Below are 26,059 nucleotides of genomic sequence, written 5' to 3' on the forward strand. Positions count from 1 at the left end.
CTCTCCTCTCCTCTCCTCTCCTCTCCTCTCTTCTCTCCATTCTGTTCCTTTCCTTCCCCTCTCTTCTCTTTTCTTTTCTTTTCTTTTCTTTTCTTTTCTTTTCTTTTCTTTTCTTTTCTTTTCTTTTCTTTTCTTTTCCTTTCCTTTCCTTTCCATTACTTTCCTTTCCTTCCCCTTCCCCTTCCCCTTCCCCTTCCCCTTCCCCTTCCCCTTCCCCTCTCCTCTCCTCTCCTTTTTTTTCCTTCCCTTCCCTTCCCCTCCCCTCCCCTTCCTCCTTTCCTTCCACCTTTCTCCTTCCCCTCTTCCACCTCTTTCTCCTCCCTCCCTCCCTCCCTGATGAGAATGGTTGCTTCCGTTGCTATTGGAGATAGAAAACACAGGGCCAGCCAGAGACTAGACTCAAAAGGCCCGAAGAGCATCAGCTGCACATGGAAGAGGTGTGCAAGAGCATGGCAGACGCCTGGTGAGTCTCGCATCTCGGATCACCTCCGCTTGGGACGATGGGTGGGAAGACACCAGCTTGGAAGTTGAGAAGGGCTATGAAAAAGCGGGGAGGGAAAGGTGACTTTTATTGACTTTCAACGGTCTTAGAAAGTGGAGGAGAATTGTGTGCGTCTACAAGCATCGATGCAGCCTTGCACCAGAGGTGGTGGTTAGTGCAAACCTGCTTCAGAGTCCTAGCAACTAAAAAAAACATGCCTCCAAAAACAAATGGGTAGACCGGTGCTTCCAAAAACAAATGGGTAGACCGGTGCCTCCAAAATCAAATGGGTAGACTGGTGCCTGCAAAAATAAATGGGTAGACCAGTGCCTCCAAAAACAAATGAATAGACTGGTGCCTCCAAAAAGAAATGAGTAGACCAGTACCTGCAAAAATAAATGGGTAGACCAGTGCCTCCAAAAACAAATGAATAGACTGGTGCCTCCAAAAAGAAATGAGTAGACCAGTACCTGCAAAAATAAATGGGTAGACCAGTGCCTCCAAAAACAAATGAATAGACTGGTGCCTCCAAAAAGAAATGAGTAGACCAGTACCTGCAAAAATAAATGGGTAGACCAGTGCCTCCAAAAACAAATGAATAGACTGGTGCCTCCAAAAAGAAATGAGTAGACCAGTGCCTCCAAAAACAAATGAGTAGACGGGTACAGCTCTGCAAGCAGTTAAAAGCCTGGTAGACCAGTACCTCTGCTAAATCCTAAAGAATTGTCACATGACCATCAAGCCACGCCCACAAAATAAGCCACGCCCACATAACCGGTAGTAACAAAATTTAGAACTCACCCCTGGTCGTAAGCCTCCAGGACGGTCTTAAGTCGAGGACTACCCGTGATGGAAAGTCCAGGTGGCAGCGTAAGGCGAGTGTAGTGCCAACCTGTTATCTCTCAAGATGGTTTATTTTTTTTCGCAGCGCAAACCCAGACTCAAAGGCCTGCTCACCCAAAAGGCAGAAATCATGGCAGGACGTCCAGATCACCGATCTTGCGGATGACCAAGGATTGCTAGTCACCCATGTTAACCAAACGCACGATTTAATGGTAAGTGAATATTCCTGTTCACGATGGAGACCGTACTATATCGGTGAAACTAGGAACCGGTTAGAAGCAGACTTGTGCTATCGATCTCTGCAGGTAGCCCTCGACGTACGACCTCAAGGGAGCGCAACATTTCTGTTGTTAAGCGAGACCGTTGTTAAGTGACTTTTGCCCCGTTTTAACGACCGATTTGCCACATTTCCACAAGAGCCGTGGTGGCGCAGTGGTTAGAGTGCAGTACTGCAAGGCTACTTCGGCTGACTGCCGGCTGCCTGCAATTTGGCAGTTCGAATCTCACCAGACATCTCACTGTGTTTTGCCCGCAGCGGCTGAAGAACACGGAGGTGATGTTTGCTAATTTAAAAGCCACCGACGATTGGATTCAGGTCTACAGCTTGGCAAACTTGCAACTCTCTCTCGAGGATTTGATGAAGAAAGGCAGTGCTACCGCGTAAGTGTGAGTCCTGTTCGTGTATGGTTGCTTGCGCCTGTGACGACCCGGGATAAGGCATGGAGGCAACACTGTCAGCTGATAGTTCACTGTCAGCTGGTAGGCAACACTGTCAGCTGATAGTTCACTGTCAGCTGGTAGGCAACACTGTCAGCTGATAGTTTATTGCTCCAACTGTCCCTGAAACGCTCCCACTTTTATGGCAAGTCCCGGAGCAAAGCACTCATTTACTCACACACACACACACACACACACACACACACACACACACACCAGCCTCTGGCTGTGAGTAGTCCAGCAAAACACTGTTAGCACAACAGCTTCAAAGCAAGAAGTCTAGCAAGGCAAGGAATAAGGCAATAGATCCACGAAGCAAGGAAGAAGGCAAGCAGTCCTGCAAACTCCAGACGTCGGCAACAACACACAAAACTCCACAAATTCAACGTTTGTTCCTGACAAACGCCCCTCCCCATAGCCTCTCCGTAGATGTCAGTCCCCAGGTGTGCCTTGTGAAGAGCGGCGGGGCGCTCTCCTCCCGAGTTGTCGGGTCGGCCTGTGCTGTTCCCATCTCCTCTCCACTCTCCGTGCTCGGGGATCAGGAGGGGGTGGACCTTGCTCATCGCCTGAGCTCAGTCGCTCCTCATCTCCACTGCCTGACCTCTCTCGGTTGTCCTGACCCCCTTCCTCCTGCTGGCAAGCCATCCCAAGCCCGAGAGGCCCGGGGCTGCCTCGTCCTGCTCCTCCCCACATTCCTCCAAAGGCCCCAGCTCTTACTCGTCCTCCTCTATGAATTCAGGCTCCGACGGGGGGCATGACAGCGCCTCCTCTTGGCTCACCATGGGATGTTTTCCTTTAGGGGTGATGACAATACAGTGGAGTTTACTGAAGAGGAGGTCAACAGTTTTGAATCTCAATTACAAATGTGAGTATCCCATGTCAGTCTCCTTAAAAAAAAACCAAGAAAGATATGTAAAGTCTCCTCTAAACCATTTATTTTATAATTCCTCACTTAAAGACAGAATTTTTGCCGAAGTGATTCAGGGAAGGGGCCGTACGAAATAAGTAAGCTAGCATTAGCATACTTTCTATATTTGTTCAATTTATTCGCCACCCATCTGAAGCACAAGGTGTTTATATATATATATATATATGTATGTATGTATGTATGTATGTGTGTGTGTGTGTGTGTTTTTTTTTTTTTTCTTCTAGCCAGGTTACGTAGGCTACGTAGGGAAAACCTGGCTAGAAGAAAAACATATATATATATATATATATATATATATATATATATATATATATATATATATATATATATATATATATATATATGTTTTCTCAGGTTTTCGCGGGTGTTTGTATGTAGGTCTTTGGTTATTCGGGTCTTCTCCCACGTAAAATTGGAAGTGTCTTGGCGACGTTTCGACGAAGTCTCATTCGTCATCTTCAGGCTGGTGTTCTCGGCTTCGTGCTTCCAGGAGCAATGTGAGATCGCAGCTGTCTCTTCCTTTTAACTGCTAGTGGAGGTGTGAGCTGATTGGGTGGGAACTTGGCTGTGTTCTGATTGGGTGGAGGTGTGTTCTGATTGGTTAGGGGCTTGGCTGTGCTCTGATTGGCTGGGGTTGTGTTCTGTTTGGGTGGGGGCTTGGTTGTGCTCAGCTTAGTCTGAGTTGCAGGGGGATTTGAGCTGGTGAGCTGCGTTGTTGTTGTTTGGCTTCGTGTTTGTGGCCGTGCGAGCTCTTCATGGTGGGTGTCAGTCTGCTTCATGTATGGATTGGAGGGGTTTAAAGTGGCTAATGATGCAGCTGCGGTCTGGCTTCTGGTCCTTGGTCGTGGCTCATTATCAGTGTGGGTTTGAGTCTGCTTTCTGCGTGGATGTGTGGTGGTGACATCAGGTGTGGCACTCGTGAGTGTGGGTCTGGTGTCATTCGTCGTGTTAGGGACTCGTTTGTCAATAAGGGCGGGTTTCCAAATGGCTGGTAGGCGGGAGGTATCGTCTCGTTTGTTCATGCTGTGTGGGCGTTTTTCTATCTCAATGGCTTCTCTGATTATTCTGTTGTTAAAGTGTTCAGTTTTGGCGATAGTTCTGGTCTTTTTAAAGTCAATATCATGTCCTGTGGCTTTAAGGTGTTGGACCAGGGAAGAAGTTGGTTCCTCTTTTCTGACTGAGTTCTTGTGTTCTTCTATGCGTGCACTTATTCGTCTGTTGGTTTGTCCGATGTATGTGGTGGGGCAGGCGGTGCATGGGATTTCATATACTCCTTGATTTTCTAACTCAATTTTGTCTTTGGGGTTCCTTAGGATGGTGGATATTTTTCGGTTTGTGCAGAATGCTGTCTTGATGTTATGTTTGTGGAGGATTTTGCTTATTCTGTCTGTGGTGCCTTTTATGTATGGGAGGAGGGCCTTGCCGTTTTCTTGTTCTCTGTCTTGGATTTTAGTGGGGGTTTCTTTTTGGATTAGGTTGGTGATCTTATTTCTTTGGAATCCATTGGATGTGAGTACGTTAGTGAGGGTGTGTAGTTCGGTTTTTAGGTGTTGTTCGTCAGCTAAGCGTTTTGTTCTGGAAATGAGTGTCTTGGCTACAGAGTTGATCTGGGCAGGGTGGTGGTGTGAGAGTGCGTGCAGATAGCGGTTTGTGTGTGTTTTCTTCTGGTATATAGTGTGTCCTAGGGAGCCATTGGATTTTCTGTAGACTAAGACATCCAGGAAGGGAAGTTGGTTGTTCACTTCTGTTTCCATGGTGAACTGTATTTTGGGGTGTAGGCTGTTGAGGTGTGTGAGGAAGTTGTCCAGTTTTTCTTTCCCATGTGGCCAGATTATGAAGGTGTCGTCCACATATCTGAGCCAGAGTTTGGGTTTGTGATCGGATTTTTCTAGAGCTTGGGTTTCAAAGTATTCCATATAGAGGTTGGCAATGACAGGTGAGAGGGGTGATCCCATGGGTGCTCCTTCTGTTTGTTTGTATTTCTGTCCATTATAGATGAAGTACATACTTCATCTATAATGGACAGAAATACAAACAAACAGAAGGAGCACCCATGGGATCACCCCTCTCACCTGTCATTGCCAACCTCTATATGGAATACTTTGAAACCCAAGCTCTAGAAAAATCCGATCACAAACCCAAACTCTGGCTCAGATATGTGGACGACACCTTCATAATCTGGCCACATGGGAAAGAAAAACTGGACAACTTCCTCACACACCTCAACAGCCTACACCCCAAAATACAGTTCACCATGGAAACAGAAGTGAACAACCAACTTCCCTTCCTGGATGTCTTAGTCTACAGAAAATCCAATGGCTCCCTAGGACACACTATATACCAGAAGAAAACACACACAAACCGCTATCTGCACGCACTCTCACACCACCACCCTGCCCAGATCAACTCTGTAGCCAAGACACTCATTTCCAGAACAAAACGCTTAGCTGACGAACAACACCTAAAAACCGAACTACACACCCTCACTAACGTACTCACATCCAATGGATTCCAAAGAAATAAGATCACCAACCTAATCCAAAAAGAAACCCCCACTAAAATCCAAGACAGAGAACAAGAAAACGGCAAGGCCCTCCTCCCATACATAAAAGGCACCACAGACAGAATAAGCAAAATCCTCCACAAACATAACATCAAGACAGCATTCTGCACAAACCGAAAAATATCCACCATCCTAAGGAACCCCAAAGACAAAATTGAGTTAGAAAATCAAGGAGTATATGAAATCCCATGCACCGCCTGCCCCACCACATACATCGGACAAACCAACAGACGAATAAGTGCACGCATAGAAGAACACAAGAACTCAGTCAGAAAAGAGGAACCAACTTCTTCCCTGGTCCAACACCTTAAAGCCACAGGACATGATATTGACTTTAAAAAGACCAGAACTATCGCCAAAACTGAACACTTTAACAACAGAATAATCAGAGAAGCCATTGAGATAGAAAAACGCCCACACAGCATGAACAAACGAGACGATACCTCCCGCCTACCAGCCATTTGGAAACCCGCCCTTATTGACAAACGAGTCCCTAACACGACGAATGACACCAGACCCACACTCACGAGTGCCACACCTGATGTCACCACCACACATCCACGCAGAAAGCAGACTCAAACCCACACTGATAATGAGCCACGACCAAGGACCAGAAGCCAGACCGCAGCTGCATCATTAGCCACTTTAAACCCCTCCAATCCATACATGAAGCAGACTGACACCCACCATGAAGAGCTCGCACGGCCACAAACACGAAGCCAAACAACAACAACGCAGCTCACCAGCTCAAATCCCCCTGCAACTCAGACTAAGCTGAGCACAACCAAGCCCCCACCCAAACAGAACACAACCCCAGCCAATCAGAGCACAGCCAAGCCCCTAACCAATCAGAACACACCTCCACCCAATCAGAACACAGCCAAGTTCCCACCCAATCAGCTCACACCTCCACTAGCAGTTAAAAGGAAGAGACAGCTGCGATCTCACATTGCTCCTGGAAGCACGAAGCCGAGAACACCAGCCTGAAGATGACGAATGAGACTTCGTCGAAACGTCGCCAAGACACTTCCAATTTTACGTGGGAGAAGACCCGAATAACCAAAGACCTACATATATATATATATATATATATATATTGCATTGTTTATATTTGCGGGGGGTGTTATGTTTTATCTTCAGGGCTATCGATCTATATGACAAGAGGATGCGTTGGCTTCTCCGAGGATCGAAGAAGGTAATATTTTTTTAAAAAAATGGTTAAACGATAGTTCCAGTATTAGAGAAATTGTATAGTAATTTCATTACGAGCGCTGGTGGCGCAGTGGTTAGAATGCAGTACTGCAGGCTAATTCTGCCGACTGCCAGCAGTTCGATCCTGACCGGCTCAAAGTTGACTCAGCCTTCCATCCTTCCGAGGTGGGTAAAATGAGGATCCAGATTGTTGGGGGACAAGAGGCTGACTCTGTAAACCGCTTCGAGAGGGCTGTGAAGCCCTGTGAAGCAATATATACAGTACGTGTTCTGTCTCTAATAGCAAATCTGGGTGGAATGAATGGGAAGATTGAATCTGTGAGATTTCTGGCTGGCTGCTTTGTTCACTGCAGGCACATTCACACACACACAAACATAGAGTAATATTCGAAACAGAATTCACACCATACCCTAAACCAGAAGCAAACATGATGATTTAGGTATATTGGCTGAAACTAAACTAAATAGAATAGAATAGAATAGAATAGAATAGAATAGAATAGAATAGAATAGAATAGAATAGAATAGAATAGAATAGAATAGAATAGAATTCTTTATTGGCCAAGTGTGATTAGACACACAAGGAATTTGTCTTTGGTGCATACGCTCTCCGTGTACATAAAAAGACAAGATAAATTCATCAAGAATCATAAGGTACAACACTTAATGATAGTCATAAGGAACAAATAAGCAATTAACTCATACTAGGAAACAATCAATACAAATCATAAGAATACAAGCAACAAGGTTACAGTCATGCAATCATAAGTGGGAGGAGATGGGTGATAGGAAGGATGAGAAGAATAATAGTAGTGCAGACTTAATGAATAGTTTGACCGTGTTGAGGGAATTATTTGTTTAGCAGAGTGATGGCATTAGGGAAAAAACTGTCCTTGTGTCTAGTTGTTCTGGTGTGCAGTGCTCTATAGCCTCGCTTTGAGGGTAGGAGTTGAAACAGTTTACGTCCAGGATGCGAGGGGTCTGTAGATATTTTCACAGCCCTCTTTTTGACTCGTGCAGTATACAGGTCCTCAATGGAAGGCAGGTTGGTAGCCATTGTTTTTTCTGCAGTTCTAATCTGTATATCTGTAATAGAGGAGAATACAATCATTGGAGTTTATATCTTCCTTTTAGAGTGTAGCGTAAAACAAACTGTATTTTTATGGATTTTCTTCTGGCAGCCCCAGAGGTTTGTTGGTGTGTAATGCAGAGTATTGTAAAAAGTCTTTTGCAATAAAATTTTCGGGTGACTCACTATGCAACATCATAAAGATTCTAATTCCATATGAAAGGAATGAATGAATGAATACATACATACATACATACAGGATGTTCTAAGGTCTCTCCATTTCTTTCTATTTTTTTTTTTCTCCTCCCACTCCAGATCTTTGGTGTTATTCAAGGAAACAAACTTGGAGTTCTGATCGAAACATCCAGTGTAGGTTATGGATCAGGACTGCAAGGACTCCAAATGGATCTCTTGGTAAGGCAGTCCTCGATTTACGACGACAGTAGAGCCGTTGCTACGCGTGACAGCTGTTCTGGGAATTTTGCCCCGTTTTACGACTTTAACTTGCCACATTTGTTAAGTGAATCTCTGGCAATTATTCAATTAGTAACACGGTTGTTAAGTGAATCTGGCTTCCCCGTGGAAGGTCACAAAAGGGGATCACGTGACCCCGGGAACACTTCACCCGTCATAAATATGAATCAGTTGCCAAACGGCCGAATTGTAATCACGTGACCATGGGAATGCTGCAATGGTCATAAGTGCGAAAACTGATCATGAGGTCACTTTTTCCATTCCCGTTGTAACTTTGAATGGTCACCAAACGGACGGTTGTAAGTCAAGGATTCCCTGTATTTAACAAAGCTCAGGTCATGATATCACGGCTTCATTTGATGACGGAAGCCATTCCCTCATAGACTGCTGGTCCATTCAATATTGCATTGCTGAGTTATTGGTAACCTTGTGGAGGGGATAATGCGTATGTGATAAGAGTTGGCTCTTCTTGTGGGGTCAAAGTCAGGGTCCCAAGTAAGACCCCCAACGAAAGAAGACTCCGAGGCTTGAAGTTCCTCAAAGTTATGCTTTATTAGAGATGTCATATTGGCACATCTGGGAAAACCCGAATCTGAAAGCTTCCAGGTTTTCCCCACCCAAAAGAAAATCCAAGTCCCTTTCCCCCAGCACCTACATGTCCTTCACATGGCCCAATCAATGCACCGTCCCAACTGGAGATGCCTCCCAGTCACACCCCTCCAGGTGCAGGGCAAGATGTCCTTGACTCTCTGAGAAAGGAATGTTATTTTGACTACATATCACGCCTGGCTCCATACAATCCCCCCTCCCAGTTTCCCACAGCAGTAAATGTGGCAGGCCTGAAGGCCTAGTATAAAAGATGGCTTCCAGGCCTGACAGTCGACTCAAATCAACCTGAAGCCTGATGATTTTCCTCCTAGGCATTAATTAACGAACAGCTGCATTACATGAAAAAACTCTACTTTATCTCGTTTGGAAGTGAGACCTCAGCTCTGTGGGAGGAACCACGCGCAGTCAACGGGGACCGGTAAGGCTTCGAACTTAGAACTGCTTTATTTGTCACTTTGAATGTACACTAATTGGCGTACATTACAATGAAATTTCGTTGCGTACAGCTCTCAAAGCGTCACCACCTCCAATATACACTACAAAATAATAACTACACGATAAAATGACAAAATAAAGACATAAATAGAAAATTATGCACATACCCACATATATTACCCTGTTTCCACGAAAATAAGACATCCCCTGATAATAAGCCAAATCGGGCATTTGAGCGCATGCGCTAAAATAAGCCTTCCCCCTGAAAATAAGGAATAAAAGAGGAGCAAAAGGGGAGTGGAGTTTGCAGGAGACAATTAGTTCATTCCTGCATTCTTGCCAAATATTGCTGTGTGTGAAAGATATCGGCCTGGCCACTCTCCAAGCCTGATCAAGGTCGATAATTGTGAACTATCTTGAAAGACTGTGGGGGAGGAAAGACTTTGCTGGAGAGGAATTCACTGTAAATTAAATAAAAGGGGTTTATCGGGACGAGGACTCGGATTCGTGCTGCTGGGGAAGCCTAGCTCAGAACACATCATGAATAACGGGCAGCGAGCTTCCTATAATCTTCTCCACTGTCCTCACCACTCTCTGTATGGACTTTCTATCTGAGGCACTGCTGCCACCACACCAAACAGGGATGTGGTTTGTTAAAATGCTCTCCATCATTCCTCTGTAAAAAGTGGCCAGGACAGCAGGAAAAAGATGTGCTTTTCTCATCCGACACAGGAAATGCAGACACTTCACTAAGGATGACATGTGGAAAGAGTGCCATTTGTTTAAAATTTCAGAGTTTTGTTCCTCTCGCTGGAATTATAGGGCCCCTGTTTTCCTTTTTTGTTAAATTCCATGTTGGTTGTATCGTTATTGATACCTTGTGCATGCTTGCAGGAGTCACTTTTAGTAGAAGTGAATGTCTGTTATCATTATTCTGCAACAATTTTATCGCCTAATTTTATCCTGTCAACGTTGCCATTTATTGGCTGATCTTTGCATTCGCTAACCACATAAGTGGTTGACTTTCAGTGTTTTAATTGTTTGGAATTCGTGGTTTGAGATGTGCTTTGTCGATAGGCACATCACGATTATCATTAAACTCAAAGGGAAAACCCCGTTTAATTGCTCTGTAGAACTCCAGGCTTGTGTCTAAATTGGCGTGCAGTAAAATTTACTTTCCTTCTTTTTTTTTAATTCCCTAGATTAAATGAAGCCAGGCAGTGGGTACAGGAGCTGGGACCCACTAGAGGTTGTAATTTGCTAAAAGCTTTAAAGAAAGTCCTGGAGATGAGAGAACTGGATTCGCTGGTGATCATAGTAGGAACCTGGTAGGTCACCTCCAGAAAGACACATTTTGTCCGTGGTTTAAATGTGCAGGTAGCCCTCGATTTACGACCAGAATTGAGCCCCAAATTTCTGCTGCTGCGTGAGACAGTTGTTAGATGGATTTTACCTCCTTTTACGACCTTTGGCCTCTGCCTCGTAGCAATTTACCTCCTTGCAAGCAAACAGCAAGAAAAAACAGCTCCTTTCAGCTTCAGCACAGCCTAATTAGCACAAGTTGATTGTCCCTTGGATCAGCCTCCCGACTCTCAACTGTTTTGCAGGGGCCTCTGCTGCTTGCTGCAAGGAAGTAAATTGCTGGGAGCAGATTTTTTTTTCGTGCTAATCAAGCTATGCTGAAAACAAAAATGAAAGTAAAGCAGGCTGTTTGCTGCAAGGAGGCAAAATTGCCGGGAGGCAGAGGCAGATTTCTTTTTCTTGTTTTTCCTCACCAAAAAAGGTAGGTGCGTCTTATAGTCTGGAGCGTCTGATACTCTGAAAAATACGGTATTCCATTTAACCATTCCTACAGGATTGTTAAGTGAATTTGGCTTGTCAAAAGGTCGCAAAAGGGGATCATGTGATTCTGGGATGCCGCAGCCGTCATCAATATGAGTCAGTTGCTAAGCGTCTGAATTTTGATCACGTGACCATGGGGATGGTCGTAAGAGTGAAAAACGGTCACAAGTCACATTTTTTTAAATGACCATTCCTGCATCCTCACGGTGACGGGATCAAAATTCGACAACAAACGGCAGGGATTCACTGAGCAATGGATGGCAAGAAAGGTCTAAAATGCATCAAGATTTATTTAACCAGTCTCTCGCTTAGCAACAGAAATTTTGGAACTCCCTTGGGCTCGTACGTCGAGGACTTATTGCCTGCATTCTCCAGTTTTTGATGACCGTTTTCTCTTTCCTATGCCATAATTACAGCTCGTCCTTCTCTCCCAACCCAACCCATCCCTTTGTTCTGTCCCCAACCCCACGCACACACACCAACAGACGTTCAGGAGTTAAAGACCAAACCAGCCGGCAAAATCCTTTTCCTTAAGATAACGGAACTTGGCAACAACCTAGTGGCTGCCTGCCAAGAGTTTATTATTTACAAAGAGGAGAGATAACTTCTCCCCACTTCTGATACATCAAAAGAAACAGCTCAATAATTACGGAGTTAATCAAGTCCAGAGATAGTTCAGCTAAGTATTATGGCAATGCAGAATGGCGTGGAAGCTTTCAGCTTTGTTTGTCACAAGGTTTGACTGGCCACCACGCTCCCTTTTATACCCTGTGGGGTGTGGTCCAGTGACTCAGCCTAATCTCGGGCATGCCTTTTCTTCTGTTGCACGCGCTTATCTCTGCGACGCTGGCGTGGATCCAGCCAAGACTCATTACCCTCATCACTTTCCATCTGTGGCTGCGTGGACGTGCTTGGCCCCCGGACGTGCTTGCCCTTTGGCGGACACCAAAGGCATTGACAGAGAGGAGGGTCCTGGAGAAGGAGGCATTGCCAACTCCTCTTCTTCACTCTCGGAGTCCTCTCCTGCCGATGACACAGGCTCAGGTAACAGAGCCACAACACCCTTTCTCCTTTCTTCTTTTCCAAAACAGTCCGGACCAGGCTCCAGAAATTTTGTCGGATTACATCCAACAGTGTTCAGCCGGAAGACGTTTGCTGGTTCACACCGTGGCGTACAACTGCAGTAGTGAGGCACCTCCGGTGAGTCTCAGGGTGGTGGGAAAGGGAACATAGCTCAGAGGTCCCAAAGGTGCTTTTTCAGGAGGCAACTGGACTTTCTTTCTTTTTTCTTTTTTTGAAGATGTTTTGCTTCTTTGATTATTAATTCTTTTGATTATTGTTCAGAGGGAAACAGCCACTGACTTCCCTTTAATTTCATTCATTTTTTTAGGCTGCTGTCAAAAGCTTGGCAGAAGAGGTGAGAGGCCGTTACCATTGCTACTCAGGAAAAATGGAGGTAGGAAGTTTTGCCACTTCAGGTGCGTTACTTTAAAGCAGGGATGTGCTGTTTAACTAGTGATGGGTTGCTACCAGTTCGTTCCGGATTGGATGAAGTGTTGCGTGCACCAGGGGTGAAATGCTCCCGGTTCGGACTGGATCGCTTGATCTGGTAGCAATGGAGGCGGGTGGTTCGGAGAACCGGTAGCAAAAATCCCCGCCCCGCCCCTCCCCCCTCCATGCCCAGCTGAGCCGTACAATCATCAGAGGCTTTTTTTTTTTTACTTTTAAAAGCATTTTTTCTACAACCTCTTCGGCCAAAAAATGCCTTTAAAAGTAAAAAAAAAAAAAAAAAAGCCTCTGATGATCGTGCGGCTCAGCTGGGATCGTCAGAGGCTTTTAAAAGAAAAAAACCCTTTTTTTCTTTTAAATGCCTCTGACGATCCCAGCTGAGTTGCCTGATCGGCAGAGGCTTTTCAAAGCATTTTTTTACAACCTCTTTGCCGAAGAGGTTGTAGAAAAAATGGTTTTAAAAATAAAATAAAAAATAAAAATAAATTGGCCACACCCACCCAGTCACATTACCCCCCCCTTTTGGGCTCAATTGTGGTCATAAATTGAGGACTACCTTAATATCTCTGTCTCTCTGTCTCTCTTTCCCTCTCTCCCTCTCCCTTTCTCTTTCCTTCCCTCCCTCTCTCTCTCCCTCCTTCCCTCTCTTTCTCTCCCTCTCTCCCTCTCTCCCTCCCTCCTTCTCCCTCTCTCCCTCTCCCTCCCTCTCTCCCTCCCTCTCTCTCTCCCTCCTTCCCTTCCTTTCTCTCCCTCTCTCCCTCTCTCTCCTTCCCACCCTCTCCCTCCCTCCCCCTCCCTCCCTCCCTCCCTCTCTCCTTCCCACCCTCTCCCTCCCTCCCCCTCCCTCCCTCTCTCTCCTTCCCTCTGTCCCTCTGTTTCCCTCCCTCTCTCTGTCCCTCTCTCCCTCCCTCCCTCCCTCTCTCTCTCTCCATTTGGCATCGTCTAATCAGAGTTGTCACAGCACGGATATTCACCTGGTTCTTTCCGAGCGGCAGAAAGCAGACGGCGTGCTCAAGATCGTGAACGAGATCTACGAGGGCAAGATGGGTGACTCGCTTTTCAATTTAGTGACCAACGTAAGTCCCCGATTCCTTTCAGAGGCTCCCCTTGCGTGCCTGTAGCCCAGGGCTAGGAAATCCGATCATCGCACCGTGGTGGTAGCAGCCCCTCCCTTTCATTAAAAATGTTGCAGTGGTTGGACGATTCGACAGGAACGAGAACACGCTGTTTTTTTCACAGAGGACATGTTGACTCTTATCTCTGCTTAGAGTTCAGCGGAGCGTCTAAAGGCGTCATCTCTGGTACACCTGTCCAAGCCCTTCCAGCACGAACGCCTCCTTGCAATCCAGATGCCCAACTTCTTGGCCAAATCCTCCGCGGAGTGGTTAAAAATCAATGGATTGCGAGGTAAGGCAGCAGATCCCCCCCCCCGAGGTTTCCCCTCTGAAATGGTACCAGTTCAGACCAGTTACTGGACTCGGGGGGTTTTCTTCTTCTTTTACCTCCCTGCAGCCAAGAAACTCAGCCTTTACCAAGTCTTAGCACCCAACGCTTTCTCGCCCGTGGAAGAATTTGTGCCGGTCCTTCGGAAAACGGTCTCGTCCACTCTGCACGGGGTAAGCCTTAAAGGGGAACGGGTTCGGTTTGCTTTGTCAAGGGATGGTGGGAATCACTCGTTCCTGGATTGAGTCAGCAGGGAATTCAAGAAGATAATCCGGCATCCCGATATAGCCAGCTGGTGACATCGCTGGCTATTGGGGGGCGAGTTTTTGGCCCCCACGGATAGGGCTCACAACTTGGGTATCCTCCTGGATGTACAGCTGTCTTTAGAAGAGCATATGACAGCTGTGGCCAGGGGGGCTTTTTATCAGGTCCACCTGATTCACCAGTTGTGTCCCTTTCTGGATCGGGACTCCCTACGCACAGTCACTCAGGCGCTCGTCACTTCCCACCTAGACTACTGCAATGCTCTCTACATGGGGCTCCCCTTGAGGAGCACCCGGAGGCTCCAACTGGTGCAGAATGCGGCCGCGCGGGGGATTATGAGAGCGAGGGGCCGCTCCCATGTGATACCTCTCCTGCGGGAGCTGCATTGGCTTCCAGTGGTCTTCCGGGTGCGCTTCAAGGTGTTGGTTACCACCTTTAAAGTGCTCCATGGCATAGGACCTGGATATTTGCGGGACCGCCTTCTGCCGCCAATAGCCTCCCACTGACCAGTACGCTCCCACAGAGAGGGACTCCTCAGGGTGCCGTCAGCCAGGCAATGTCAGCTGGTGACCCCCAGGGGGAGGGCCTTCTCTGTGGCAGCTCCTGCCCTCTGGAACGATTTGCCCCCGGAGATACGAAGGATATCGGATCTCCGGGTTTTTCGCCATGCCCTAAAAACTTTTCTTTTCCATCAAGCAGGGCTGGCGTGAACCCCCCCCTTTTTTTTATTTAGTTTTTTAGCTTTTTAAATTGTCAAAGGGGTTTTAGTTTTCAATGTTTTAAATTTTTTGGGCCACAGTTATTTAATTTTTTAATAAATTTAAATTTTGTTTCCTGTCCTTCTCCACTTGGAGAAGGGCGGGATATAAATTGAATAAAATAAAATAAATAAATAAATAAATAACCATCCAGTAAATGTTGGCAGGTTTGATCTTAAATGTCTCATCCAGAACAGATGCATACAGCCAGGGATGGGCTTCAAAAATTTTAGCAAGGGGTTCTCTGCCCGGTTGCTGGGTGGCCGTGGCCTTGTCAGCCTCCTGCATCACAGCGGCGGAGGGGGGGCGTTTTTGCCCTCCCCAGGCTCCGCAGGCTTTCCTCGAGCCTCTGGAAGGGCGAAAATGGCCTCCCCAGGCTCTGGAGGCCCGTTTCCAGCCTTCCAAAACTTTTGGTAGGCCCATTTTTTGCCCTCCCTGTGCCTCCGCATGTGTCCTGCACTTACCCGTATCCAAAACAGGCCGTGTGGGGACTCCTGAGAGGGGTGAGGTGGGTGGGGCGGGGCAGAGTGGGATTTGGGGGTTCTCCAAACTGCACAAAATCTTAGCTAGAGGTTCTTCCGAACCCCTGCGAACCCCCAGCAGCCCACCCCTAGATACAGCCCCATGAATCCAGCTAATAGTAAGTTACCACAGGATTGAAAAAAGTGACATGATTATTTTTCACACTTATGACCGTTGCAACATCCTTGTGATGTCATCTGAGCAAAATTCAGATGCTTGGCAACTGATTCATATTTATGACGGTTGCAGTGTCCCGGGGGTCACGTGATTCCCCCTTTTGTGACCTTCTGCAAAGCAAGGTCAAGGGGGAAAATGTAACAACCGTGTTACTAACGTAACCCTTTGAGCGATTCACTCACCAACCGTGGCAAGAAAATTCACAAAACTCGCTTAACTGTTTCACTTAGCGACAATTGCGCTCGTAAGTCGAGGAAAACCCGTAATGTGTTATGTGCTGATGTTGTGCCGTCCTCTTCTTTGCAGAAAGCCATGATGCAGTTTGAATGGCACAATGGGACCGTGAAAAATGTTCACGTCGACCCTCCGATATTATACAATTACCAGGTGAATAAATTGCACGTCATTCATCCTAACCATTGTTGGTCTTGGGCAGGGGTGGGATTCAAAAATTTTAGCAACTGGGTTCTCTGCCCAGTTGCTTGGTGGGCGTGGCCATGGTGGGCGTGGCCAATTTGGCCTCCTGCACCATGGCGGGGAGGGGGGACATTTTCACCCTCCCCAGGCTCCGGAGACTTTCCTTGAGCCTCTGGGAGGGCAAAATGGCATCCCCTGGGCTCCGGAGGCTCTCCAGAGGCCGGAAATGGGCTGTTTTCGGACTTCTGGAACTTCCGTTTTTCAGCCTCCCAGAGCCTCTGCAAGGGCCTTGCACTTACCTGGCATCCAAAATGGGCCACGTGGAGACTCTGGGGTGGGGTGGGGTCGGAGGAGTCAGCCAGTCCTTGCAACTACCAGTTCGGGGAACCAGATATAAAATGAGCATCAGGTTTTCCCGAACCGGCTGAATCTCATCCCTGCTCTTGGAACTAAACATTCGATTAAGCTCTGAACTGCGACATAACACAATCCCATTTCTATACAGGTAGTCCTCGACTTACAACTATTTTTCTTTGTGTGTCCTTCGAAGTTACAACAGCCCCGAAAAAATGCTATTTACGACCTGCCCTCACACTTAACAATTATTGCGGTATCCCCACGATCAAAATTTCATGCATTTGGCAACCAGCATATATTTATGACACGTCACTTGATCACCGTTTGTGAGATTCCGACACACAAAGTCCATCGGGGGGGAGGGGGGTCAGATTTGCGTAACAACTGCATCAGCCGCTTAACAAACTGCAGTGATTCGCTTAACGACTATGGCAAAAAGGTCATAAAATCGGCCTTGCTTAGCAGCAGAAATTTTGGTTCCAATTGTGGTCGTAAGTCCAGGGTTATCTGTATTTTAGGAGAGCAGGAAAGACGGTTGCAATCATGACGCTGTAGATCAGGGGGGTCAGACTCAAGGCCGGGGGCCGGATTCAACCGCGAGGTGCTTAGATCTGTGTCAGGCCTGGAAGCCATCCTTTGCATTGGGCCTTCAGGCCTGCCACATTTAACTACTGTGGGAAACTGGGAGGGGGGATTGTATGGTGCATGGGTGATATGTAGTCATAATAACATTCCTTTCTCTGGGAGTCAAGGACATCCTGCCCTGCACCTGGAAGGTGCATATGTGGATATGTGCATAATTTTCTATTGATGTCTTTATTTTGTCATTTTATCATGTATTAATTATTTTGTAGTGTATATTGGAGGTGGTGACGCTTTGAGAGCTGTACTCAATGAAATTTCACTATAATGTATGCCGATTAGCGTACATTCAAAGTGACAAATAAAGCAGTTCTAAGTTCGAAGACTTACTGGTCCCCATTGACTGCGCATGGTTCCTCTCACAGAGCTGAGGTCTTACTTCCAAACGAGATAAAGTAGAGTTTTTTTCATGTAACGCAGCTGTTCGTTAACTAATGCCAGGGAAGAAAATCATCAGGCTTCAGGTTGATTTGAGTCGACTGTCAGGCCTGGAAGCCATCTTTTATACTAGGCCTTCAGGCCTGCCACATTTACTGCTGTGGGAAACTGGGAGGGGGAGATTGTATGGAGCAGGGGTGATATGTAGTCATAATAACATTCCTTTCTCAGAGAGTCAAGGACATCTTGCCCTGCACCTGGAGTGGTGTGACTGGGAGGCATCTCCAGTTGGGACGGTGCATTGATTGGGCCATGTGATGGACATGTGGGTGCAGGGGGAAAGGGACTTGGACTTTTCTTTGGGTGGGGAAAACCTGGGAGCTTTCAGATTCAGGTATTCCCAGATGTGCCAATATGACCTCCCTAATAAAATGGAACTTTGAGGGAACTCAAGCCTCGGAGTCTTCTTTCGTTGGGGGTGTCACTTGGAACCCTGACAATCTGACCCGTGGGGCCACGCTGGAAAGAGCAAAAGACTGGTCCGTGGTGCCTCTGGCAGCGAAACCGAGCTCGGGAGCCTGTTTTCACTGGCCGATCGCTTGGGCCACCACTGGTGCCCCGACACAAATGACTTCAAGATGGCCACGCCCACCCTGGCCACGCCCCCTCCCCCCTCCGAGGTCAAACACAACCCTGATGTGACCCTCAGTGAAATCGAGTTTGACACCCCTTGCTGTAGATCGCGAAGGTTGGAGAACCTTCTGATCATGGTGTCAGACTTCGATGCTATCTCAAAATAAATGAATTTCCAAACTGCCAATCTTTAAGGAAATCTTTTCTTTAATTGAGCACAGCCACCGGATCATGACTCGATGTGGACAAGACTGACCTTTTGCCCCCCAATCCCTCCCTTTCCGATCCCCAAATCTCTGCTTCTCTTTTTTTTTTTTAATTAAATTTTATTAACATAAACAAACGTAAAACACAAATACATGTAAACACTTATACATTAACAAAAAGTCAATCGACTAACTTCTAGAAAACCTTCGCATCGGTGATTAATGTCCATTTAACCAATTTTCCTTAATCATACTATTTACAAATTTACTTGCTTATATCTTAATACATTCATAGAAGTTCAGCAGTATCTTTCTACAATCATATTAACCATTTATTTATACAATCCTACGGCTCATCTCATGTATCTATTTCTGCAATTCTTGAGTTATGTTCTCCTAGTGTCCTATGTTGTTGGCCCTATCCTTCCTTCTAACCATGTGTACCATTTTTGCCAAACTAAATAAAAGTCAGTGTTCTCTTTATCTTGGAGCCCTTTTGTGAGCCTATCCATCTCTGCGCATTCATTTATTTTTGTTATTATTTTTTCTCTGCTTCTCGTTGGCTATCTTCCAAGTCATCCTTCAGGCTTCTTGTCTCGTCATTTCCCAGGAATGTCCCCCCTCCTCATTTCCACGACAACCCGACTTCAAAGGGATTTAGCAGGCAAAAGTTCAGAGCTTATCTCTCTCTCCTCTGCTCTCTATGCCAGCGTTGAAGCGCTGACACATGGATGGTGGGAGGCGCTCTGAAGCACCTTCTCCACCCTTCCGTTGGAAACTCCAAGACCAGCCTTGAAATGTTTGCATCGTCACGAGCCCATATAGCTTCAGTTGATATCTTTTCTCCTTGGCTTTACAGAAGCAACTCGGGCAAATGGTGAAGATGTACGAGCGACGCATTAATTGGCTGTCTCTTTCCAGCAGAAGAATTTGGGGGACAGTTTGTGAAAAGAGGTACCAAGATTGGACTGGCTTCCCTCCATTTCAGGACGCCTTCTTGCCTTTTATTTCTACGTCTTATCTTGTTTCTCTCAATCAATCCCTTTTCAATGCTTCGCACCCTGGTTTAATGGGAGGGAAACTTCCCGGTGCATGTGCTAAAATAATAATAATAATTATTATTTATTATTTATTTTAATGTATAACACTTCCAGTTCCAACAAACTCTGAACAAGTATACACATTATGGGAGTAGAAATGAAGGAAGCACATACCCAACGGTTAAACAGAGGTAGAGAACTTAACGATGACATGATGATTTGCTTTATGACCATGGTAAAATGCTGATAAATTGAATCCGATCATGTGGTGACTTGTCTTATGACCGCACCAACTTGTGTCGTCGTAAGTCAGAGACTATTTGTAATTGTAATTGTCTGGGCCTCTCCAACACAACCAATGCTTCCCATATCTGGATAAATTACATAAAGTTGAGTAAAAGTGATTTTTCTTTGGGCAACAAGACACAAAGCCATTACCCCATCGCAACAGTGATATTTAAACAAGGACTTTCTGGTTTTATCTAATGTAGGGAAAAAAGTGCTTTGGAAGCACTACAATAAACCATAAATCAGGGGTTATCTTCCACCTTCCTTGGTCTCCACAAGGCTGCTTAAAGTGGAAAAGAAGGGAACCAAACAGAAGGAAAATTAACATGATTGTGAATCCAGTCCTTAAAAAAGAAGAGAGAAGAAATGTTAATAGCTGTTGTGGCCTGCCAGCTGAGCTGGCAGCAGATTCGGACACTGAGGAGGTTGGGGAGGAACATGGGCCAATCCTGGAATCTGGGGAAGGCTCTGATGAGGGCTCTGCATCGGAGGCAGAGAGGGAGCCAGGGCCGTCTGACAGTTATCAGCTGCCTTCGGAGTCAGACATCAGTGAGGCAGAGGAAGAGCTGGAGCCTGTTCCCAGTGTGTGCATGTGCAGAGTTGCCAGACGAAGGGAACAGCTAAAGAACAAGGGTCGACTTGGGAGTAAGGCCACAGGTGGACAATGAATGGCCCCTCCCAGAGGGAATAAAAGAGGAGCGAAGGGGGAGTGGAGTTTGCAGGAGACAATTAGTTCGTGTAATTGGTTCGTGACTCTCCGAGCCAAGTTTTGAAGATATCAGCCTGGCAGCTCTCCAAGCCAGATAAGGTCTGTGACGGTAAATTCTCCCTTGAAAGACTTAACTGGATGTGAATGAGAAGAATTCACTGTTTGTTTAATAAAAGGGGTTTTGTCGGGACCAGGATTCTCCTTCGTGCTTTTTGGGGAAGCCTAGGTCAGAACAATGGCTTTTGGTTTTTCATTTTAGGGTGGTGGTCCTGGTTGACATCTCCAAAACGAATTCGTCGTACATCTTTCATATCCAACATTCTTTACGTCTTTTGCTGGAAGAGCAAATGGCGAGCAAGGATCTGTTCAACATCCTGGCGTAAGTGGCTTTTGTTTTTCCTTTGATCGTTTTTTTAACCAGATCATATTTTTCAGGAAATAAAAACCCCTAGAATAGAATAGAGGTGGAAGGGACCTCGGAGGTCTTCTAGTCCAGCCCCCTGCTCTCAAACAGGAGAAACCTGTACCATTTCAGACATGGGATTGTCCGGTGTCTTCTTTAAAAAAAAAAAAAACCAATGTTTTTAAACCTCCCTGCACGATTTGAAAGAAAAAAGAAGTCAAGTCATAAATTCATCTACTGATCTCCCAAATCTGGTGTGATCCGAGCAATGCTGGCTTAGATCTCGGATGAGATAACCTGCTCTGGGCCCCGCCTTCCAAGGGTGGGCTGCTGGGAATTCGCAGGAGTTCGGGAGAACCTCTAGCTAAGATTCTGTGCAGTTCAGAGAACCCCCAAATCCCACTCCTGACTGGCCCCTCCCACCCCACCCACAGGAGTCCCCACACGGCCCGTTATGGATGCAGGTAAGTGCAGGTTGCATGCAGAGGCTCGGGGAGGGTGAAAAACGGGCCTACCGGAAGTTCAGGAAGGCTGGAAACGAGCCCGGTAGTTAACTTGGGGTAACTACCGTATTTTTCAGAATATAAGACGCACCGGAGTATAAGACGCACCTACCTTTTATGGTGAGGAAAAGAAGAAAAAAGAAATCTCCCTCTGCCTCTGAGCAATTTTGCCTCATTGCAGCAAACAGCAAACAGCCTGCTTTACTTTCATTTTCATTTTCAGCATAGCTTGATTAGCACAAGAGAAAAAAAAAATCTGCTCCAGCAATTTACCTCCTTGCAGCAAGCAGCAGAGGCCCCCGCAAAACAGCTGAGAGCAAATCAGCTGAGAGTCAGGAGGCCGATCCAATCAACTTGTGCTAATTAGGCTGTGCTGAAGCTGAAAGGAGCTGATTTTTTCTTGCTGTTTGCTTGCAAGGAGGTAAACTGCTGTGAGGCAGAGGGTGGGGACCAGTGGGTGGACGGGGCTACATTTGGTGTATAAGACGCACCTAAATTTTCACCCTCTTTTAGGGGGGGAAAAAGGTGCATCTTATACACCGAAAAATACGGTAATTTATCCTTCCAACAAGTCACGGTTGTTGGTTGATTCCCTATTTCTTTTGCAGCTTTGGAAGCGAAGTTACGGCCTGGCAACCCGAAATGGTCCCACCTCATCCAGACAACTTACAGAGTGCTTGGAGGTAAAGGACTACGCCTGGATGTCTATGGAGATTCTCTCTCATCCATGGTCCTGGGTGTCCCAAAGATGCTTTTTTTTTTTTTCAAGAGGCAACTGGAATTCCTTGTTTTTCTTTGAAGACGTTTTGCTTCTCATCCAAGGAGCTTCTCCACAACCTTCAGAAGCTCCTTGGATGAGAAGCGAAACGTCTTCAAAGAAACACAAGAAAGTCCAGTTTGCCTCTTGAAAAAGAAAAAAAGCATCTTTGGGACTATGATGAGCTGTGGTGGCACAGTGGTTAGAGTGCAGTACTGCAGGCTACTTCTGCCAGCTGCCTGCAATTTGGTAGTTCGAATCTCACCAGGCTCAAGGTTGACTCAGCCTTCCATCCTTGTGAGGTGGATGAAATGAGGATCCTGATTGTTGGGGGCAAGAGGCTGACTCTGTAAACCGCTTAGAGAGGGCTGAGAAGCACTGTAAAGCAATATATAAGTCTAAGTGCTATTGCTATTGCTATTGCTATTGCTCTTCCTTTTCTCCCTCTGTCCTTCCTTCCTTCCTTCCTTCCTTCCATCCATCCATCCATCCATCCATCCATCCATCCATCCATCCATGGTGCACAGTGGTTAGAATGCAGTATTGCAGGCTAATTCTGCCGACTGCCAGGAATTCGATCCTGACCAGCTCAAGGTTGGACTCAGCCTTCCATCCTTCTGAGGTGGGTGAAATAAGGACCCCGGTTGTTGGGGGCAAGAGGCTGACTCTGTAAACCGCTTAGAGGGGGCTGTGAAGCACTGTAAAGCAATATATAAGTCTAAGTGCTATTGCTATTGCTCTTCCTTTTCTCCCTCTGTCCGTCCTTCCTTCCTTCCTTCCTTCCTTCCTTCCTTCCTTCCTTCCTTCCTTCCATCCATCCATCCATCCATCCATGGTGCACAGTGGTTAGAATGCAGTATTGCAGGCTAATTCTGCCGACTGCCAGGAATTCGATCCTGACCGGCTCAAGGTTGACTCAGCCTTCCATCCTTCCGAGGTCGGTAAAAGGAGGACCCAAATTGTTGGGGGAAAATAGGCTGATTCTGTAAACCACTTAGAGAGGGCTGTGAAGCCCTGTAAAGCAATATATAAGTGCTATTGGTACATCTACATATTTTACTACTTTCTTCAGTCAAAAATGAATGAACAAAACTTGGGGTGTCCGACCTTGGCAAATTGTGCTCGACGGCCCAATCAAAGCCACCATTTTGACTTTCTCCATCCTTCGTGTGGTGGCCCTGGTTCTTGATGCCCGAATCTTCAACCGTTGTGTGCCAGCACAACAGATGCGGAAAATCCCAGGAGAACATGGCTGACGCGTGGTTGTTTTTCTAGATGGGTGTTGTGTCTACTCTGTAAGGGCTCCAGAAATGTTCTGAAGGCCCTCAAAAGAGCCGTGGAGGTGAATTTTAAAGATAAAGACAGACACGAATCTCAAGGCCTATATCTGCTGGCAGCTGGAGTGCCTGATCAGGAGACGGTAGGTGGGCTTCCAAAATTAGTTTAGGCAATGTGTGGAACTTTTAACTAGAAATGTCAAAAGTCTTAATATGCCATAAGACATTTGGGCTGGCAGAAGAGCTGGTAAGTGGAAAAGTGGATTTCTAATTCTATTTATATCCTGTGCAAATAGGGAGGGGGCAATATAAATTTCCTAACATAAAATAAAAATTAATAGAATAGAATAGAATAGAATAGAATAGAATAGAATAGAATAGAATAGAATAGAATAGAATTGAATTCAATCCTCTGGAACAATCTACCCCCAGAGATACAAACTTTTCGTCGGGCCCTTAAAACCTACCTCTTTCAGTTAGCCGGGCTGTCCTGATTTTATGATGAGTTTTTAAAAATTGGGAATTGGTTTTAAATCGTAATGTTCTAAATTATGGGCCAAATTATTTAATTATTTTAAATCTATTTTAACTTTTGTATATAAAGTGTTTTACTTGGCTGTTCACCGCCCTGAGTCCGAAAGGAGAAGGGCGGTATAGAAATTTGAAAATAAATAAATAAATAAATAAATAAATTCTTTATTGGCCAAGTGTGATTGGACACACAAGGCGATACAATTAATTTGACAAAAGTCACTTTTTCCAGTGCCGTTGTAACTTCCAACGGTCACTAAATGAACCTTCGTCAGTCGAGGACTACCTGTATTGGAGGGGCCACACACAGATCCCGTGGCTCGTGGATTGTGCACCCCAGCCCCGTGGTTGTAATTACCCTGGGGTCCTGATTTTTATAAAAATTGGCTCTGTTATAATGGATGTGAAACCCTTCTTCAAGCAAGGAATCAATGCGGTCTCAAGAGTCCAGTTCAATTCGTGTCAAATGATGTGGTGTCCGTTGCGTTGGGTTTTGGCCTCCTTGTCTTCCAGCACCTCATCTCTTCTTACCTGGTTGAAGTCTGTGGGGGCTGCGATTTGCAACTCCACGTTTGCCTCTTCAGCGTTCACGCTTTTAAGTTTGAAGACGACCTGCCCCCACGCTACGCGAGTCCGGAAGAAACCGCCACCGCTTACAAAGACCTGGTGCAGGCCGCCAACGGACGCTTTCATTGGTTTGGAGAGACAGGTGTGGAAGAATTTCAGGGCGTGTTTTTAAGGCGCTTCCGGGTGCCTCCTGGGAACCCTCTCCAGTCGTCTCTGGACCTTCTAAGGAGGTGGACACCTGGGGTGGGCCTTTGCTTCTTCAAGGGTTGATCTTTTCATTCTGTTTTAGCCTTCTGAGGAGCTTTGAGTGGGGGCTGTTATAAATGACCTTTTCTTCTTTTTTCTATTCCGTATGAGTAAATCAGTTCTAGGTCCACGGTGAAACAGATGTAACGTGTAATTCAGTATTGTGGGCGTCCTTGGTGCTTGGAGGAGGAGGAGGAGGAGGAGGAGGAGGAGGAAGAGGAGGAGGAGAAAGAAGAGGAGGAAGAGGAGGAAAAGAAAGGAGGAGGAAGAGGAGAAAGGAGGGGGAGGTGAAGAAGGAGGAGAAGAAAGAAGGAAGAGGAGGAAAAGAAAGGAGGAGGAAGAGGAAGGAGGAGATGGTGGAGAAAGGAGGAGAAGAAGGAGGAGAAGGAAGAGGAGAAGGAAGAGGAGGAAGAGAAAGGAGGAGGAGGTGGAGAAAGGAGGAGGAGGGAGGAAGAGAAAGAAGGAGGAGGAGGAGAAGGAAGAGAAAGGAGGAGGAGGAGGAGAAAGGAGGTGAAGAAAGAAGGAGGAGGAGGAAGAGAAAGGAAGAGGAGGAGAAAGGAGAAGGAGGAGGAGAAAGAGAAAGGAGGAGGTGGAGAAAAGAGGAGGAGAAGGAGGAGGAGAAAGAAGAGGAGGAGGAAGAGGAGGAGTACTGTGGCAGGCATCTTTGCTGCTGAGCTTGGTGGTTTTCTTGCAGATGTTTCATTCATTCATGGTCCCAATTGTGGGTCTGGGTCGAGGAGTACCTGTATAACACATCATTTATTTCAAAATGTGGGTCTCCTGGTCCTTTTCCTTTATGGGGTTCTTGGCTTCCGCCCCATAGTCCTGCTCTAAGGATGTCACAGGAAGGAGAACTCGTTGTATCTCCAGATGTTCTTGATGTTCTAGGAGTCTCAGTTCTCTTCAACCTCTCTGAACTTGACTCACGGTCAGGGATCATGTAACCGGTATTCCAGCAACATGTGGAGAGTTGTAGGTGGCTCAGTGGCTAAGACGCTGAGCTTGTCGATCAAAAGGTCGGCAGTTCAGCGGTTCGAATCCCTAGCGCCGCGGAACGGGGTGAGCTCCCGTGACTTGTCTCAGCTTCTGCCAACCTAGCAGTTCGAAAGCAGGTAAATGCAAGTAGGAAAATAGGGACCACCTTTGGTGGGAAGGCAACAGCGTTCCGTGCGCCTTCGGCGTTAAGTCATGCCGACCACATGACCACGGAGACATCTTCGGACAGCGCTGGCTCTTCGGCTTTGAAACAGAGATGAGCA

General features: G+C 46.3%; 1 protein-coding gene across 1 annotated transcript in view; it reads left to right on the plus strand.

Moving 5' to 3' along the window:
- Positions 1-428: 428 nt before the first annotated feature.
- Positions 429-26,059, plus strand: part of VWA3A (von Willebrand factor A domain containing 3A) — a 43,196-nt gene continuing 17,565 nt past the window's right edge. Inside the window, exons 1-19 of the mRNA XM_070955114.1 lie at positions 429-463; positions 1,410-1,536; positions 1,860-1,984; positions 2,841-2,906; positions 6,673-6,727; positions 8,129-8,227; positions 9,208-9,314; positions 10,534-10,659; positions 12,265-12,373; positions 12,564-12,629; positions 13,633-13,758; positions 13,951-14,089; positions 14,195-14,298; positions 16,153-16,233; positions 19,339-19,433; positions 20,776-20,895; positions 22,031-22,105; positions 23,455-23,599; positions 24,501-24,696. Coding sequence (XP_070811215.1) covers positions 429-463; positions 1,410-1,536; positions 1,860-1,984; positions 2,841-2,906; positions 6,673-6,727; positions 8,129-8,227; positions 9,208-9,314; positions 10,534-10,659; positions 12,265-12,373; positions 12,564-12,629; positions 13,633-13,758; positions 13,951-14,089; positions 14,195-14,298; positions 16,153-16,233; positions 19,339-19,433; positions 20,776-20,895; positions 22,031-22,105; positions 23,455-23,599; positions 24,501-24,696 — 1,996 coding nt within the window. The remainder of the gene's footprint in view (positions 464-1,409; positions 1,537-1,859; positions 1,985-2,840; positions 2,907-6,672; positions 6,728-8,128; positions 8,228-9,207; positions 9,315-10,533; positions 10,660-12,264; positions 12,374-12,563; positions 12,630-13,632; positions 13,759-13,950; positions 14,090-14,194; positions 14,299-16,152; positions 16,234-19,338; positions 19,434-20,775; positions 20,896-22,030; positions 22,106-23,454; positions 23,600-24,500; positions 24,697-26,059) is intronic.

The sequence above is a fragment of the Pituophis catenifer genome, unplaced genomic scaffold (assembly GCF_029215685.1).
Source record: "Pituophis catenifer annectens isolate HBS135680 unplaced genomic scaffold, rPitCat1.0.hap2 SCAF_16, whole genome shotgun sequence".
In the NCBI taxonomy this organism is placed as follows: domain Eukaryota; kingdom Metazoa; phylum Chordata; class Lepidosauria; order Squamata; family Colubridae; genus Pituophis; species Pituophis catenifer.